This window comes from Oncorhynchus gorbuscha, linkage group LG26 (genome assembly GCF_021184085.1).
Source record: "Oncorhynchus gorbuscha isolate QuinsamMale2020 ecotype Even-year linkage group LG26, OgorEven_v1.0, whole genome shotgun sequence".
Classification (NCBI taxonomy): domain Eukaryota; kingdom Metazoa; phylum Chordata; class Actinopteri; order Salmoniformes; family Salmonidae; genus Oncorhynchus; species Oncorhynchus gorbuscha.
Window position 1 is genome coordinate 26593345 of NC_060198.1, and position 16934 is coordinate 26610278.

The 16934-nt window shown below is 42.0% G+C and overlaps 1 protein-coding gene across 2 annotated transcripts in view; it reads right to left on the minus strand.

Annotated features, from left to right (window-relative positions):
- Positions 1–5014: 5014 nt before the first annotated feature.
- The window catches only part of LOC124015608 (zinc finger protein 652-like), a 28731-nt gene continuing 16811 nt past the window's right edge, over positions 5015–16934 (minus strand). For both annotated transcript variants that reach the window (XM_046330957.1, XM_046330958.1), the window contains exons 5-6: positions 10371–10515; positions 5015–9114 (exon numbers count right to left, since the gene is read on the minus strand). In XM_046330957.1, the coding sequence (XP_046186913.1) occupies positions 8513–9114; positions 10371–10515 (747 nt within the window). In that variant the 3' untranslated portion in view covers positions 5015–8512. The remainder of the gene's footprint in view (positions 9115–10370; positions 10516–16934) is intronic.

Here is a 16934-nt window from a genome sequence, read left to right on the forward strand (position 1 = left end):
ATGACAAATTAGCTAGCAACAGCAAGCCATCTAAATGTCCATGAATGTTTCATTTGTGTTTTGACCTGTCAAATATATTGGTATTTTAATTTTAACCTGCATATCATGAACGCATCTGGTGGGGATAGTTCAAATCAACATCTGTTCTCAGAACATTTAAAAATATATATTTTTAAAACATTCAGTTTTACCGTTTAGGAACCCCCCCCCCCCCCCCCCAAGTAAACATCTGAACATCTGCAAGCACTTGAACACACAAGACACTCATGAAGACAAAAAAAAAAAAACACGAAATAGACAGCTAGACACGCACTCTAGGGACTAATATGGGTGGGGTGTCCTTTAACCTGGTTGATGTAGCGTGCACCCACCTCTTGGCACGTGCACTTTATGATCTTCACTTCCTCTTTCCTGAAGGCTAACATACATTTCATATACATACACACACAAACCTTGCAGCCAAACACACTGCTGTTAGGAGACGTACTGTTCCCATTAAAAGCTACTTAAAATAGCTTGATTGTATCCAAGATCACATGTTTTCATATGATTTATGTGGCGTCCTCCATGACAATGTCAACTTTCACTCCCGCTTCCTTCCTGCCAGGCAAACCCAGTTCTATTAATAAAAAAATAATACAAAACGGGTGCATAATATTGTCTAGTTATGCACAAAGACTGCTCTAAGTTTTCTCGCAGTGCTTTGCTTACAAAGCTTATTAAGCGGTGGTCTTGTGGCGCTTCAAATTAAAGCACATTTTTTTGGAAACCCGTCAAGCTGCGTTTGTGCAAGCCTTTCATTTATTCATCCCTAGAACGGTTCCTTGAGGGAAATCCCCCCCGGACTTTGTGCCATTACGGCTTCTAATGCTGTGAGGCCAGGTAACAATGGAGTTAGTCAGGTCCTCTAAAAAGGTCAGGGGTGCAGAAGACTTGACCTACAGTATTTGGATTGGAACACAAGGCCATTACTACACACTTACCACAGACCCAGGTTGTAACTACCCGCTGTTTCCACAGACAAGGAATTGCCACACAATTCAATTCGTGAGAAATAAAGGAAAGACTGATTGGTAAATGCAGTGATTTCAGCCATTTGATCAGTATCATCTTCCTTCTGTTGATACAATCACATCCACTCACACTGCAGACAAACACTCGCAGAGATCAACAGAGTCCAGCTTGTCAAATGAACCTAAAACGCGACCAGACAAAACACAAAACTGACTGTTCCATCTCTGTGGTTGCAAACAGAAGAAAATAGGGAACAAAATATACAGAATGAGCCAGCTTGCAAAAGGAGTGAAAGAGGTCAGTGAGTTGCAGCACCCTATGTAACAGGAACAACCAGAATCAGAGCTGTAGACGCCTGGAGCCTGTATCAAAGAACATGACTAAGCAATTAGAACACAAACCCTATTGATTAAATCAATGTAGTAATGAATAATACAGTCACCTAGGATTAACTCTGGGAAACAGCCCTGTTTCAGCTTTTGCAAGCGGACCCAAACTGTTATAGACCTATACCTATCCTGCCCTGCCTTTCTAAAATATTCGAAAGCTAAGTTAACAAACAGATCACCGACCATTTCGAATCCCACCGTACCTTCTCCACTAAGCAATCTGGTTTCCGAGATGGTCATGGGTGCACCTCAGCCACGCTCAAGGTCCTAAACGATTTCATAACCGCCATCGATAAAAGACAGTACTGTGCAGCCGTCTTCATCGACCTGGCCAAGGCTTTCGACTTTGTTAATCACCACATTCTTATCAGCAGACTAAACAGCCTTGGCTTCTCAAATGACTGCCTCACCTGGTTCACAATCTACTTCTCAGATAGAGTTCAGTGTGTCAAATCAGAGGGCCTGTTGTCCGGACCTCTGGCAGTCTCTATGGGGGTGCCACAGGGTTCAATTCTCGGGCCGACACCTTTCTCTGTATATATCAATGATGTCGCTCTTGCTGCTGGTGATTCTCTGATCCACCTCTACGCAGATGACACCATTCTGCATACATCTGGCCCTTCTTTGGACACTGTGCTAAACAAACCTCCAGACGAGCTTCAACGCCATACACCACTTTTTACATGGCCTCCAACTGCTTTTAAATGCTAGTAAAACTAAGTGCATGCTCTTCAAACGATTGCTGCCCGCACCCTCCTGCCCGACTAGCGTCACTACTCTAGACAGTTCTGACATAAATATGTGGACCTAGGTGTTTGGTTAGACTGTAAACTCTTCATCCACTCACATGAAGCATCTCCAATCCAAAATGAAATCTATAAATTGGCTTCCTATTTTGCAACAAAGCCTCCTTCATTCATGCTGCCAAACATACCCTCATAAAACTTACTATCCTACCGATCCTTGACTTCGGCAATGTCATTTACAAAATAGCCTCCAACACTCTACTCAGCAAACTGGATGTAGTCTATCACAGTGTCATCCATTTTGTCACCAAAGCCCCATATACTAGCCACCACTGCAACCTGTATGCTCTCGTTGGCTGGCCCTCACTACAAATTCGTTGCCAAACCCACTGGCTCCAGGTCATCTATAAAAGTATTTGCTAGGTAAAGCCCCGCCTGGTCTCAGCTCACTGGTCACCATAGCAACACCCACTCGTAGCATGCGCTCCAGCAGGTATATTTCACTGGTCATCCCCAAAGCCAACACTTCCTTTGGTCGCCTTTCCTTCCAGTTCTCTGCTGCCAATGACTTGAACAAATGACAAAAATCACTGAAGCTGGAGACATATCTCCCTCTCTAACTTTAAGCATCAGCTGTCAGAGCAGCTTACCGATCACTGTACCTGTACACAGCCAATATGTAAATAGCACACCCAACTACCTCATCCCCATATTATTACTTACCCTCTTGCTCTTTTGCACCCCAGTATCTCTACTTCCACATCATTATCTGCACATCTATCACTCCAGTGTTAATGCTAAATTGTAATTATTTCACCTCTATGGCCTATTTATTGCCTTACCTCCCTAATCTTCTACATTTGCACACACTGTACATACATTTTTCTATTAGGTTATTGACTGTACATTTGTTTATGTGTAACTCTGTGTTGTTGTTTTTTCTTTGCTTTATCTTGGCCAGGTCGCAGTTGTAAATGTTCTCAACTGGTTTGGCGGCAAACCCACTTTTGGTTCTCTACATGGTGCACAACTTCAACCACAGCTTTCCGCCAAGGAGACGGATTTGTTTAGTCCAGGACCGATTGATAATATTTAAAAACAAAATACTGTACAGTCGGACTCAAAATGGCTGGTTAAACAATCCACTCAATGTGTGTGTGTTGGTGGGGGGGATCTGAATTTAGATTAAAATTAAGGTAAACACATTTTTTTTGTCACATTCTTAGTGATCATGATGCATTTCCTCAGTTACAACCTGTCTGTATACAAGACTCCTGTGGTCACCGTTGCAAAAAAACAATGTGATGTAGGGCTGAGACTAGGGCTGCACAATATTGACCAAATATTGCGATCATGATATAACTTGCAATTTAGATCAAAACACTTTGGTAGACTGTTGGTTTACCAAAGTAATATTCTGATTCTATGCTTGGTGTAGTTTGGCATGACAACTAAAAAACAAACAAGGTACATTAGAAGTTGTTGTGACAGGGTAGGAACCAGCGTTGGTCAGTTTCCCAGGGGACCCTCATTGCATTTGAACGTTACATACATGGCACTTAATAATAAATTGCAACCTCTTGCGATATACATATTGCAATTTCGATAATAACTCAAATAATTGTGCAGCCCTAGCTGAGACAGACATTTGATTCCATTAGCTGTGAGAACAGGATACCATTAAACCCGTTTGGGATAGGGGGCAGCATTTTCACTTTTGGATGAAATGCGTGCCCAGAGTAAACTGCCTCCTACTCGGTCCGATGCTAACATATGCATATTATTAGTAGCATTGGATAGAAAACACTCTGAAGTTTCTAAAACTGTTTGAATGATGTCTGAGTATAACAGAACTCATATGGCAGGCGAAATCCTGAGAAAGATGTCCCACTTCCGGGTTGGATTTGAGGTTTGTAGTTTTTCAAAGCTTGTCCTACCGAATACACAGTGTCTATGGGGTCAAGTTGCACTTCCTAACGTTTCCACTAGATGTCAACCGTCTTTAGAAACTTGTTTCAGGCTTCTGCTATAAAGGAGGGGGGAATGGGAGCTGATTGAGTCAGTGGTCTGGCAGAGTGTCTCAGGCTCGTGACGCGCAGTCCCGACAGAGTTAGCTCTCGTTCCAGTGCTTTTCTACAGACAATGGAATTCTCCGGTTGGAACATTATTGAAGTTATGTTAAAAACATCCTAAAAATTAATTCCATCCATTGTTTGACATGTTTCTACGACCTGTAACGGAACTTTTCGAGTTGTTGTCTGGACGTAGTGCTCACGCCTCATGTAGATGGATTACTGGGCTGAACACGATAACAACAAGTGGCTATTTGGACATAAATGATGGACTTTATGGAACAAATCAGTCATTTATTGTCGAACTGGGATTCCTGGGAGTGCATTCTGATGAAGATAATCAAAGGTAAGTGAATATTTATAATGTTATTTCTAACTTCTGTTGACTCCATGGCGGATATTTCTTTTGCTGGATTGGGCTTTCAGTGCCGTACTCAGATTATGCTTTTTCCATAATGTTCCGGATGTTTGGAATAAAAACATTACTGCATGTCACGCGCCAATGTAAACTGAGATTTATGGATATAAATATGCACATTATCAAACAAAACATACACGTATTGTGTAACATGATATCCTATGAGTGTCATCTGATGAAGATCATCAAAGGTTAGTGATTCATTTTATCTATATTTATGCTTTTTGTGACTCCTATCTTTGGCTGGAAAAATGGCTGTGTGTTTTTGTGACTGGGCTCTGACCTAACATAATCATATGTTGTGCTTTCGCTGTAAAACCTTTTTGAAATCGGACACGATGGGAAGATTAAAAACAAGTTTATCTTTCGTTTGCTGTATTGGACTTGTTTAATGTGTGAAAGTTACATATTTCAAAAAAATATTTTTGAATTTCGCACGCTGCCTTCAGTAAAATGTTGTCGAGGGGTTCCGCTAGCAGAACGCCTGTGCTAGAAAGGTTAATGCAAAGATTAGTTTTCAAATGCACATGAAGCTACCAATACCACATAGGATCTGACAGAGAAGAACACACGACAGCACACAAATATGTGATAATTATGGCTACTCATTTTTTACTTCTGAAAGTTAGCAGAGTCCGTTAAATGTACATTATTAAAAAAAGGCCCAACATTACAACTTCTCCTCAATCTCCAAAAACAAACATACAAAACAACCCCCCCCACCCCCAGCAAAAAAACAACCCAGGACAGTATAAAGCTGCACAATTTTGTACCAGATACTCACAATAATAAAATATGCAATGCTACATTAAGTGGTTAAAAATACTTGAGGGGAAAAAGTATATAGATTTTTTTTTTTTTTTACATCTTTAAAGAATATACATTGTTATTTTTCTTAACTAGCCAGGATTTTAGTCAAAAGTGCATTCTATATAACAAATTTGAAAGGAGGAGAATCATACAGTAAATCGGAAGAGAAAATGTTACACAACAAAGAGGGACCTCTGGATATGAGGCAGACAAACACCTCAATGTATTTCAGATCAGATGAAGCAGGGAGGGGCTAGTGTAAAAAAAAAAAAAAATCGCCAAAGCAGGAGGAACAACACTACTCGATCACTCTTTGGGAGTCCATATTAGAGCCAGTCTATTGACTTACAGGAATTTAAAAACAAAACAAATATATGAACTAAACAAAACATTTCCTTTTGCCATGGCCCTTCCACGCTATCCACCTCCAGATTGATTCTCCTCCTTTTCCTTACTCAAACGGCCACTCACCTAACCAACCGCCTCCCTCCTCCATGAACCAACACATCACTTCACTCACACAATGCATTGTCAGTCCCTCCCTTCACTGCGACTCGCTCACGCAGCAGTAAAGTGCAGAGGATACACACAAATAGAAAAGCTTTTTAAAACCAACGTTAAAAAAAAAAGAAAGAAAAAAAGCCTCATACTGAAACGCCATGAAAAACAGTAAGTAACTCATGGTCAAGCTGATACTGAGGCCCAACTAACAGACCCACAGTAATGGCAGAATGGTTGTAGCTCTCGAGAGGGTGGGCATCTGTTCAACCAAATCCAATGGGCCAAATACCCGCAACTCAAGGTGGTACAGGGATTTGCTAATGGATGCTACTGTTCCTCTTCAGTTTCTCCCAATATACAAACAGTAACCTGATCCACTACTCAGCCTGAACCACCACTATGCTATACCCATTATGTGTTAATCCACAGAAACATGTCAGACATATTCTTGTGTGTGTACAAAATCAACCTCAGAACCCCCTTTCAAACAGATGGCACGGCTTTAGCAGGGAGTGCAGAGGGAGAGACCCAGAGAGTTGAACGACAGACAGAATATGGCCAGGGCCAGGCTGTGTAATGGTAGCATTTGTTACAACAGCACCATAGGGGTTCCATTTTGCCATTACCGAGACAAACACACACTTTAACATTGCTCCTCAACACTCAGTCTTATCTGAGAAGAGTGGGGTGGGGGTGGACAACATCCTACAACCCACTACCAACAATCTGACAAGACAGAATCTCTCTCGGTCATTCATCAATACGAACAACAACCGGACAGTCAGAACGTCATACAATGGGACAGCGAGAACATTCACACAACAAAAAGGTTACATAATGCAAACGTGATTTCTTTGAGTAAATGTACAACTTGAGTAAATGTATCCAACACCAGAAATTGAAACGCATGTTAGACATAATCCTCCAACCGATCACTCAACAGGATGTTCCGAGCGAGATGGGAACAATTCTTCAGTCTGAAACTGAATGTAACATATTTCCAGAAAATAGCACTAGAAAATAACACATTTGATCGCTAAACCGTTAGCCTGTATCACTACATCTAGGGCAACATTCAACATGTTTTGATTCATCATTATTTGCCAACGTGTGAGATAGGGCCTCAATGTTTGCGTAACCTTAGACAGTATATGTAACACTAAGGAGAACAAACCGCTACATTACAACAACAAAATGTGTCCTGCTCCACACCAAGCTGTGGCAGATAGGCTGGTTGGAATAAAAATACAGATTTTTCAGTTCAGAGTTGTGCTGAAAAGGTCAGAACCTTGTGTTTTAATGACCTTTTACAGGGTGACCCGTATTATCTCAGCAGCAGCAGCGGGGGAAGAGACAGAGTAGCGAGAGACGGAGAAAGAAAGAAAGAAAGAGAGAGAGAGAGAGAGAAAAAGAAAGCAAGCGAGCGAGACAGAGGAGCGAGAGACAGAGAAAGAGAGACAGAAGAGACATGCGAGGTCCAGGTTGGGTCGTATGTGAAAACCCGTCACAGTGGCGGTATTTGAACGGTTTTGATTACAGAAGACAAACAAATAAAATAATCTCTTGACAAGCATTTTGTGTGACGTGAGACCAGTGATGACGTACTGCTTTTTGAAGTGTGTGTGTGTATATATGACAGCACGTTCAGGTTCATCACGTTTGTTCTGTTGGGAACGTCTAACCTTGTGTCAGCTCTAAGGCTGTACATGTCAGTCAAGAAGACAAATCCCAGAACTGCATAACAACAACACAACCAATCCCACACACTGTTACATTACACTCCAGATGTTACGAGATCTAGCCTGTGTATAAGAAATATGTCTAGTACTGCAATGAAAGCACCAATTAACCAGAATCTCTGTTGCAACAGACAAGTAGTAGCACTAACAGGCGTTTTCTAACCTCCCCACTGTGACCTATGGCAGTGATTCCTGGCCTACTGCTGGTAGAGCCAGTGTGGAATTCCTTAGGGAGAGACAGTGGGAGACCAAGTTGACACCAGGATGGTAAACAGGTTAGCCTTAGGACCAGGACTTACAACTCCCCCGAATTGTGCAACCGTTGTTAAAGTCAGTCGACGCGAAGGACTAAGTTGATGAAATGGATCTGTTCTGATCCGCTACCTGGATAAAGAACCACTAGTAGAATAATGACATTAGCAGCTGTCAGTGGAGAGGATAAAATGGACACAAACAAGGGATAACTCACATACCGGTACACACACACACAGCCTTCTACCATGGGAGGCAGGTTGTCTAAGAACACAGGATTTTCGAAGAATATTTTCACAAGAAAAGATATGAGCAAAGAGGTTGTAAAAATCTGTGTCAGTTGACTTGTGTCTTTAGCTAAGTGGGTCACTCACTTATCTAAAGTGTAGACTGAAAGTGTACCTGTCTGTATCCCTCACGCTCTCCCACACACACTGGTGTGTACTGAGCTGTGAGTGTCATGTTCATATCAGTATTCGAGGGGCCGTTCTACACCAGGGGCCAGGGAGAGTTGGGGTGGGGGTAATCGAGGTGTGGCAGGCAGGCCTGGAGCCCAGGGCCCACATAGGGTTCAGTGATGCTGGGGGGCCCCAGGCCCTTTGTCCTGCGGTGCCATGTAACGCAGGTAGCTGCTGTCCTCCTGCCCACAGTGGGTGAGGGGCTCGCTCTTGAAGAGGGCGGGGGGAGGAGAGACAGGGGGCACAGGCAGGTGGTGGTGGGGGAGAGGGGGTGCTTGCTGGGGCGTGCCGGGGTGGTGCTGCTGCTGTTGCGACGTGTGGTGGTGAGGGAGATGGTGAGAGGGGGTCATGTGCAGGTGGGAGAAGTTGGCGTGTCCCACGGGGGCGCGTGGGGGAAGAGCCCCTCCTGCCGGGCTGAGGCCCAGAGGGGCGGAGGTGGTGGCAGCTGAGGGAGCGAGGCCCGGGCCGGGGCCAGATGAGGAGGGGGCAGAGAGGTGGAGAGGCAGGGGGAGGCTGCTGGCCTGCAGAGTCACAGGGCTAGTGACCCGGAAGCACTTCTCCTTGTGGGCCTTGAGCATGTTGGAGAAGCGGAAGCGCTGGCTGCACAACTCGCAGGGGTAGGGCTTCTCTCCTGTGTGGGTGCGGCGGTGGCGCTTCATGTTGGGCCGGCTGGTGAAGCTCTTCCCACAGATCTCACAGATGAACGGCTTCTCTCCTGCAGGGGACAGGGACGGCGAGAAAGGAGAGAGAGGCAAAAGGAGAGTCAGGGACTAAATCACCCCAATTAGTTGAACTTTCACACGTCACAGAACCTCATGCATGAGAAGAATAATACACAACCTGGCAACACTTAAGTCCTGTGCTGATTAAAGTGCTCTGAACTTCATGAAGATCTGGTCTGATTGCAAAGTTAAGGTCCCTGTAGGAGAGTATTAGTGGTCATTGCTGTCTAGCCACCCACTCAGCGATGCCAGTTCACACTTTGGGATGAGATGTGAAAATGAACAGCGGCTGATCATTCGAGAGCTGCTCTCATTACCCTTTCATTCAATGTGCCCGTTACCACCCCCGTACACTCATTCACAGCACACTCAAAGCAACTCTCGGCTTTAATCTGAGCTGCATGTTTTTTCCTGAGAGGCTCCGGTAAACCATTTACAGTATGACAGTGGATCATTTAATCGTGACAAATTATACTGGGGCCATTTTGTTAATGTTCTGCAACTTCTGTAAAGTAGGTAAGTTCCAGAGGAAAGGATAAACTTTGGGGGAAGAAGAAAGAAAGAAGGACGAAGAAGAAGAGTGTGTAGGACAAGGCATCACTGGGTGTGTCTCCGACCACAGGAGGCCAAATTGGTCAGCGGCAGCCGGGAGAGAGGGTCAAATAATTACACCATACAAAAATAACCACCAGGGCAGAGTGCAGGGAATCCGCCCACATTAGGGAGGGAGAAATTACATTTTTTTTAAAAGACTGAAAAATAACAGGCCTGCGGCAGAAGAGAAAATGTAAGATGTAATATAGAATGCGTCAGGGTAGTCATTAGAAGTAGACATGGAGGAGAGGCACCACTGATGCTTTGCCACCCTCTCATTATGTAGACTGGGCGAGGTCTCGGTACCGCTCGTCCTGGGACGCCCCGTTCATTTCCTTTTATAGAGCATCTACGGTGACTCACTGGCTGACTAGGGATCAAGACTGAGGGCCATGCAGACTCTCCAGTAAATGGGATGGCTTTGGTCAGGGAGTATTTCCAAATGTTAAAGACTGAAGAGGTCTGGCTTCTAACATTATTGGAAGACTAGTGTCTGAATGTTTGGCTTCAAAACATTTTGATGACAGGAAAAAGTTCAAAAGGCTTTTTATAGGAATAGGTCCTTGAGGGTGTGCTTTGTAATTGCACGTTTGTGTCAAACAAATTCCTCAGTGAGTGTGTGAGTGTAAACAGCTGCGTGTGTTCTCTGTCTCACCGGTGTGTGTTTTCATGTGCTCGTCAAAGTACTGCTTCATGTTGAAGTCCTTGCCACACCACTGACACATGAACTGCTTGTGTCCGATGTGGATGCTCATGTGGGAGCGTAGCTGGTACTTATACTGGAACCTCTCGGCACAGTTCTATAGAGAGACAGGGAGAGAGAGAGAGAGACATTTAGGGTGTCCCAAACAGCACCCTATTCCCTTGTAAGTGCACTGCTTTTTATTTTATTTACCAGGACCCATAGGGGGTAGTAGTGCACTATATATGGAAATAGGGTGCCATTTGGGACGTAGCCATTTAGACTACATAGTACATACACAATCATGCCTGGAATGGAAATCCATAAGGGCTACTATATAATAATATACACATAAACAAACATAATATATACCTAACACAGATGCTGTGGAAGAAGGAGCCCACTACGCAGTACTGGGTCTGCAGTGCTCTTTAATAACAATGTAATGACACGTTAGTGGAGTTGCTTTATTTAACCACATGGAGCCCCCACAGCCCCACCAATCCAACCAACCACACGTTCCCAGACAACCCTCCTCCCTTTGTGGTTGGCCACACAGAGGCCCACCCAGGTTGAGGTGGTACCTGCTTCCTACAGAATGTCCTATAAACCAGAATGCTGGGTTTGCAGACGAACACCGGAGGTGAGTTCAAGTTCAAGGGTTTTGTTTCCCCCGAACATGTTATTTAGTAACAATTTCGGTTGAACGATTTGAATGAACATTCCAAAACGTTACAATGAAGCCTTTTTGTAAGGAATACCGTGGCTTTTTAAGGCGCAATATTCAAACTGAAAATGACTTTGCTCTTAATACACGTAAGTGATTATTTGTAGTGGCAGTTTAGACCTGACACAGGCACGTACACTTCCGGTCAAAAGTTTTAGAACACCTACTAAATTCAAGGGGTTTTATTTATTTAGACTAATTTCTACATTGTAGAATAATAGTGAAGACATTAAAACTATGAAATAACACATATGGAATCATGTAGTAACCAAAAGTGTCAAACATATTTTATATTCTTCAAAGTAGCCACCCTTTGCCTTGATGACAGCTTTGCACACTCTTGGCATTCTCTCAACCAGCTTCATGAGGTAGTTACCTGAAATGCATTTCAATTAACAGGTGTGCTTGTTAAAAGTGAATTTGTGGAATTTATTTCCTTCTTGATGCATTTGAGCCAATCAGTTGTGTTGTGACATGGTAGGGGTGGTATACAGAAGGTAGCCCTATTTGGTAAAAGACCAAGTCCATATTATGGCAGGAACAGCTCAAATAAGCAAAGAGAAACGGCAGTCCATCATTACTTTAAGACATGAAGGTCAGTCAATACAGAACATTTCAAGAACTTTGAATGTTTCTTCAAGTGCAGTCGCAAAAACCATCAAGTTCGATGATGAAACTGGCTCTCATGAGGACCACAACAGGAAAGGAAGGTGCAGAGTGACCTCTGCTGCAAAGGATAAGTTCATTAGTTGCCAGCCTCCGAAATTGCAGCCCAAATAAATATTTAGTAACAGACACATCTCAACACCAACTTTTCAAAGGAGACTGTGTGAATCAGGCCTTCATGGTCAAACTGCTGCAAAGACACCACTAAAGGACACCAATAAGAAGAATCGACTTGCTGGGGCCAAGAAACACGAGCAATGGACATTAGACCGGTGGAAATGTCTCCTTTGGTCTGGAGTCCAGATTTTTGGTTCCAACCGCCGTGTCTTTGTGAGACGCGGTGCGGGTGAACGGATGATCTCCACACGTGTATTTCCCGCTGTAAAGCATGGAGGAGGTGGTGCTATGGTGTGGGGGTGCTTTGCTGGTGACACTGTGAATCAATGAACACTTAACCAGCATGGCTACCACAGGTGTCTCGTAGTAAAGAACATGTCAGGAGTCGGGACAAGACAGGCAGGCAGCGTTTCTCAGCCAGTCGAATCGGTTGGTATCATTTTAATGATATAAACAAAGCCATTTAAATTGAGAAAAGGTAAAAAGATAAAGTGCAGATAGTTTGCAGTCTTTCCAGTTTCAGTTTGAAGTGATTGTGTTAGCTGTGTTGTTGACTAGATTCTCTGAACAATAGTTTCCTGACGAGAGAGCAAATGTTCCAGGTGAAATTGCACCTCATGAGCTCATTGTTATGGATGTGTCCAAATAATTGTCACTAGAAAACAGTTTAAAACAAATGCAGCTACTGTTGTTATTCTGGCTGCACTGTAAGTTAGCCTTAGTTTGCTAGCTAGGGATAAGAAGGTTTCCAGCCAGTATGGCAATGTAACATTTAGAATGAACGACTGGGTAGCGTCCATAGACACAGAAGAAAAAGACTGAACGACTGGGCCGAGTCTCTGGCAACCGAACTGAACGAACAGCCGGCTTGGGTAGCAAGCAAATCATTATTTGAATTTGTTGGTAACCCGTTGTATAAAAGTGATGCCTTCGAAGCCAGTGTTTGGAGGATATATTGGAACTAGAGGTCAACCGATTATGATTTTTCAACGCCGATGCCGATTATTGGAGGACCCCAAAAAAGCCGATACCGATTAAATTGGCAGATTCAGAAATTATACATACATACATACATACATACATACATACATACATACATACATACATACATACATACATACATACATACATACATACATACATACATACATACATACATACATACATACATACATACATACATACATAATATATAATAAATATAATATATGCCATTTAGCAGACGCTTTTATCCAAAGCGACTTACAGTCATGTGTGCAAATTATACATACATACAACTAGCATACATACATACATACATACATACATACATACATACATACATACATACATACATACATACATACATACATACATACATACATACATACATACATACATACATACATACATACATACTACACAGTTGAAGTCAGAAGTTTACATACAGTTTCACAATTCCTGACATTTAATCCTAGTAAAAATCCCATGTGAAATGTCAGAATAATAGTAGAGTATTATTTATTTCAGCTTATATTTCTTTCATCACATTCCCAGTGGGTCAGAAGTTTGCATACACTCAATTAGTATTTGGTAGCATTGACTTTAAATGATTTAACTTGGGGTCAAACGTTTCGAGTAGCCTTCCCACAATAAGTTGGGTGAATTTTGGCCCATTCCTCCTGACAGAGCTGGTGTAACTGAGTCAGGTTTGTCGGCCTCCATGCTAGCACACGCTTTTTCAGTCCTGACACAAATTTTCTATAGGATTGAGGTCGGGGCTTTGTGATGGCCACTCCAATACCTTGACTTTGTTGTCCTTGAGCCATTTTGCCACAACTTTGGAAGTATGCTTGGGGTAATTGTCCATTTGGAAGACCATTTGTGACCAAGCTTTAACTTCCTCACTGATGTCTCGAGATGTTGCTTCAATATATCCACATAATTTTCCATCCTCATGGTGCCAGCTATTTTGTGAAGTGCACCAGTCCCTCCTGCAGCAAAGCACCCCCACAACATGATGCTGCCGCCCCCGTGCTTCACGGTTGGGATGGTGTTCTTCAGCTTGCAAGCCTCCCCTTTTCCCTCCAAACATAATGATGGTCATTATGGCCAAACAGTTCTATTTTTGTTTCATCAGACCAGAGGAAATTTCCCCAAACAGTACGATCTTTGCCCCCGCATACGTGCGTAGATTGTCAGTATTACAAATATCTATTACAACAATACTGAATTAACAATTATTTTAACTTAATATATAATATAATACATAAATAATATCTATTTATAGTCTCAAATAAATAATGAAACATGCTTAATTTGGTTTAACCTCTTAAGCCTAGCCCTGTTTACTGCCCCTTCTGGAGGAATTGGGTACCCATATAAAACAGGATAAATTTTTGTCAAAAGTTGCTAATATATGCATATAAAAAATATTATCTAACAGAAAACACTCTAAAGCTTCTAAAACCGTTTAAATTTTGTCTCTATGTAAAGCAGAAGTCTCAGGGCATGCATTCTCCCAAAATCTCTCGTCATGGAAAAAGTTGGCCCAACTTTGACGGCATCTTAAACGCCTTCCCAAACAACTACCGCTCTGGGAACAGTTCCTACGTGTTCAGCGCGAAGCCTGCTTTCAATGGGGCTTCTCAATGTGACAATCGCGCGCTCACGAGACGTTGAGCGCGCCGAAAGGTCTCAGTCACGCGGAAAAAAAGTGTACGTTTATGCGCGCTCTGCTCCCGCTCTCTCTTTTCTTCAGGATCAATTAAAAGACGTGTGTGTTTCGCTTCGTCCTCACAATTGCTGTACACCTTTATAACATGTTAAAGCTTAATTATGAACATAGTTTGACAAGTTTACTCGACATATAATATATAATTTCGACGTTTTGGTGCGCATCCACTTGAATTTTGCCTACATTTCGACCGAAAAGTGGCTATTTTGAGAACCGAAAGACGCAGACTTGAAAACTAAACGCTGTTTTGGTAAGTATAATCCCTTCCAGGTCTTTTGATGGAAGAACAGCAAAGGTAAGGGAATATTTATGTGTTAATTTTGGGTTTCTGTCTACTCCAAGATAGAGGAGGCATAATGATACATTTGGAGCGCCGACTCCTAGTATAGCCTAGTAAACGCAAACTGAAACGTTAAAAATAAATGTAACACAGCGATTGCATTTAGAAGAAGTGTATCTTCCTATACATATGTAAAACATGCATATTTAGTTAAAGTTTATGATGTGTATTCCTTGTTAGCTGACGTTATCTGCCGGAGCTATTTCATTTCTCCTGACATTTTAGTAGCATTTTTTGAACGATGCGTCATTGTAAACAGAGATTTATGGATATATATTGCAGATTATTGAAAAAAAATGAATGTACTGTGTAACATGTTATATTACTGTCATCTGATGAAGATTTCAAAAGGTTAGTGAAATTATTATTTTTTAAATCCTGCGTTTGTTGATTGCATATTTTTTCCTACTTGGCTATGCTAATGAGCTATGTCTGCGGTGGTGGTTTGACATAAATATGTGCTATGTTTTCGCCGTAAAACATTTTAGAAATCTGACTTGTTGCCTGGATTCACAACGAGTGTAGCTTTAATTCAATACCCTGCATGTGTATTTTAATGAACGTTTGAGTTTTAACTAATACTATTAGCATTTAGCGTAGCGCATTTGCATTTCCAGAGCTCTAGATGGGACGCCTGCGTGCCAGGTAGGACCAAGAGGTTAAATAATGCAAAAACAGTGTTGGAAAAGAAAGTAAAAGTGCAATATGTGCCATGTAAAAAAAACAACTAAAATTTAAGTTCCTTGCTCAGAACATATGATGGTGGTTCAATATTCCCAGTTAAAAAGTTTTAGGTTGTAGTTATTATGACGTGTCATCTGTATTTCATATACCTTTGACTATTGATATTCTAATAGGCACTTTAGTATTGCCAACCCAATCTCAGGAGTTGATATGCTTGAAGTCATAAACAGTGCTGTGATTCAAGCATTGCTAAGAGCCACTGGCTAACGCAGTAGAGTTTGAATGAATGCTTACGAGCCTGCTGCTGCCTACCACCGCTCAGTCAGACTGCTCCATCAAATCATAAGACTTAATTATAATATATTAAACACAGAGATACGAGTCGTTGGTCATTAATATGGTCAAATCCAGGGACTATCATTTCGAAACAAAACGTTTATTCTTTAAGTGAAATATGGAACCGTTCCGTATTTTATTAGACGGGTGGAAACCCTAAGAGTAAATATTGCTGTTACATTGCATAACCTTCAATGTTATGTCATAATTCTGTAAAATTCTGGCAAATTAGTTCGCAACGAGCCAGGCGGCCCAAACTGTTGCATATACCCTGACTGCTTGCAATGAATGCAAGTGGCAATTTCTCTTGTTAATATTGCCCGCTAACATGAATTTCTTTTAACTAAATATGCAGGTTAAAAAATATATATACTTCTGTGTATTGATTTTAAGAAAGGAATTGATGTTTACGGTTAGGTTCATTCGTGCAACAATTGTGCTTTTTTGACGAATGTGCTCTTGTTAAATCATCCCCCATTTGGCGAAGTAGGCTGTGATTCAATGATAAAGTAACAGGCACCACATTGATTATATGCAACACAGGACAAGCTAGTTAACCTAGTAATATCATCAACCATGTATAGTTAACCTAGTGACTATGTGAAGATTGATTGCTTTTTTATGAGATAAGTTTAATGCTAGCTAGCAACATACTGCAGTTTCCTCGTGGAATGCAATGTAATCGGCCATAATCGGTGTCCAAAAATGCAGATTACCGATTGTTATGAAAACTTGAAACCGGCACCAATTATACCGGCCATGCCGATTAATCAGTCGACCTCTAATTGGAACTGTTTTGCCAGCCCTCGACGAACAACACCCATGCCAATATATCCTCCAAACACAGGCTTCTCGGGCATGATCACTTAATCAAATCAAACTTTGTCACATGCGCCAAATACAACAAGTGTAGACTTTAAGGTGAAATGTTTACTTACGAGCCCTTAACCA